Here is a 1,793-nt window from a genome sequence, read left to right as displayed (position 1 = left end):
AATGTATGTTAATGTATGTTCATGTATGTTCATGTATGTGCATGTATGTTCATGTATGTTTGTTCATATATGTTCATGTATGCTCATGTATGTTCATGTATGCCCATGCATGTTCATGTATGTTCATGTATGTTCATGTATGTTCATGTATGTGCATGTATGTTATGTATGTTCATGTATGTGCATGTATGTGCATGTATGTTTATGTATGTTATGTATGTTATGTATGTGCATGTATGTTCATGTATGTGCATGTATGTTCATGTATGTTCATATATGTTCATGTATGCTCATGTATTTTCGTGTATACTCATGTATGTTCATGTATGCTCATGTATTCTTATGTATGTTCATGTATGTTCATGTATGTTCTTGTTTGCTCATGTTTGCTCGTGCCTGAGCAGGTACTATCTACTGTCGCCGAAGTACAGCTTGCAAGAACACTGTTTACACTGTCTATCATGGTTCCTTGGTATTTCTCTATAGCCTACGGCCAAATACAAATCCATCCCGAATCCAATGGGACATCTCCACACCAATCACGGCAGACACCCATCCCGCCTTATGACCGGAGAATGCGTCACACACAACTATCAGACTGTTTCGTGAGTTACTCTTTCTAACACTTACATACCACGGTCGACTCACCCTCAACTCTCTCCACAGCATCCCCACAGCCGAATTCTCGAACCCCGAAGCGCCGCACATCGAGTACGATGAGGAAGGCCGGGCTCACAAGGGCAAGCCTGTCGCCGCCACCGGCCCAGACGGAGAGCCTGTACCCACAGAGAGCTTTTTCCAGAAGTATTGGATGTATATCATACCAGCTATAGTGATATTTAATCTGGTCACAGCGCCTGCGTCGGCGGGAGGCGAGGCTGCCGCGGAAGGTACTGCTGCTGCTGCCGGGGGCGGGGGTGGGGCCAAACGCTCGTGAGGGTGCTCAGAGCGAGTATTAGTATGGACACGTCTACAGGTGTGCAGTCGAATGCGCAAGGACGCAAACAATAAACGGAATGAAACTGTACAGACTGCCGTTGATTGCTGACGTTTGCCATGAGTGTAGAGCGCCCGGTTGAGTATGATGTCAGCTTGACTAGCGTATCGTTGTTGATTGTCTGAATACATCGTGTCGTCATAGCAACGCTTACGAAGTCACTGCACCTGCTACGTCTGGAGAAGAGCGAGGTGCATGTCAATGAGTAGGTTATAGAAAATATACATACATTGTACATATCCATTTATTGTATTACATATACATATATTGTCATACATATACATATCGATTGATTCCTATCATTCGTTCGGGATTTATGTTGTCAATCATATGTATTCGTAAGACTCGGTGATATCCATTTTGGATAGAAAATTCATAAACACTAATCTACTGATACCCGTTAAACGGCATTGTGAGGGAGTTATAAGTTACATGAAACGCGAGCAACTTATATTACCGTTATTCGTAAGGGAGTAGGATTGTCTATTATTTGCAGGACACACATACTCTTTACTGTCACGGGACGAGTAGTGTCTATTCATATCGTACTGAATGTAAAGCTTCGTTTGCATGGTTAACATATATCTGGCATTCTCAATAAATAGCGCGGTATGCGGTGGTTATAATATAAACTTGTGTTGGAATGTATCTATCCGCAAGACTCAGAATGTCCGTTTATTTTGGTGAGTAAGTATATTTCCAATCACTGGGACGGACTTATGATATAAATAAAGCGAGAAAAAAAACACTCGTGTACAATTCATAAGGTCGGAGTTTTTATTATTTGTAGGACGTG

The 1,793-nt window shown here is 42.2% G+C and overlaps 1 protein-coding gene across 1 annotated transcript; it reads left to right on the top strand.

Annotated features, from left to right (window-relative positions):
* Positions 1–390: 390 nt before the first annotated feature.
* SARC_09809 (hypothetical protein) lies at positions 391–1,491 on the top strand. Its single transcript, XM_014296163.1, has 2 exons — positions 391–605; positions 667–1,491. The coding sequence occupies exons 1-2, from the start codon at positions 520–522 to the stop codon at positions 935–937; spliced, it is 357 nt and encodes a 118-aa protein (XP_014151638.1). The 5' UTR covers positions 391–519; the 3' UTR covers positions 938–1,491.
* Positions 1,492–1,793: the final 302 nt, after the last annotated feature.

Source organism: Sphaeroforma arctica (genome assembly GCF_001186125.1).
Source record: "Sphaeroforma arctica JP610 unplaced genomic scaffold supercont1.1050, whole genome shotgun sequence".
In the NCBI taxonomy this organism is placed as follows: Eukaryota; class Ichthyosporea; order Ichthyophonida; genus Sphaeroforma; species Sphaeroforma arctica.
This window is presented reverse-complemented; position numbering and strand designations above follow the sequence as displayed.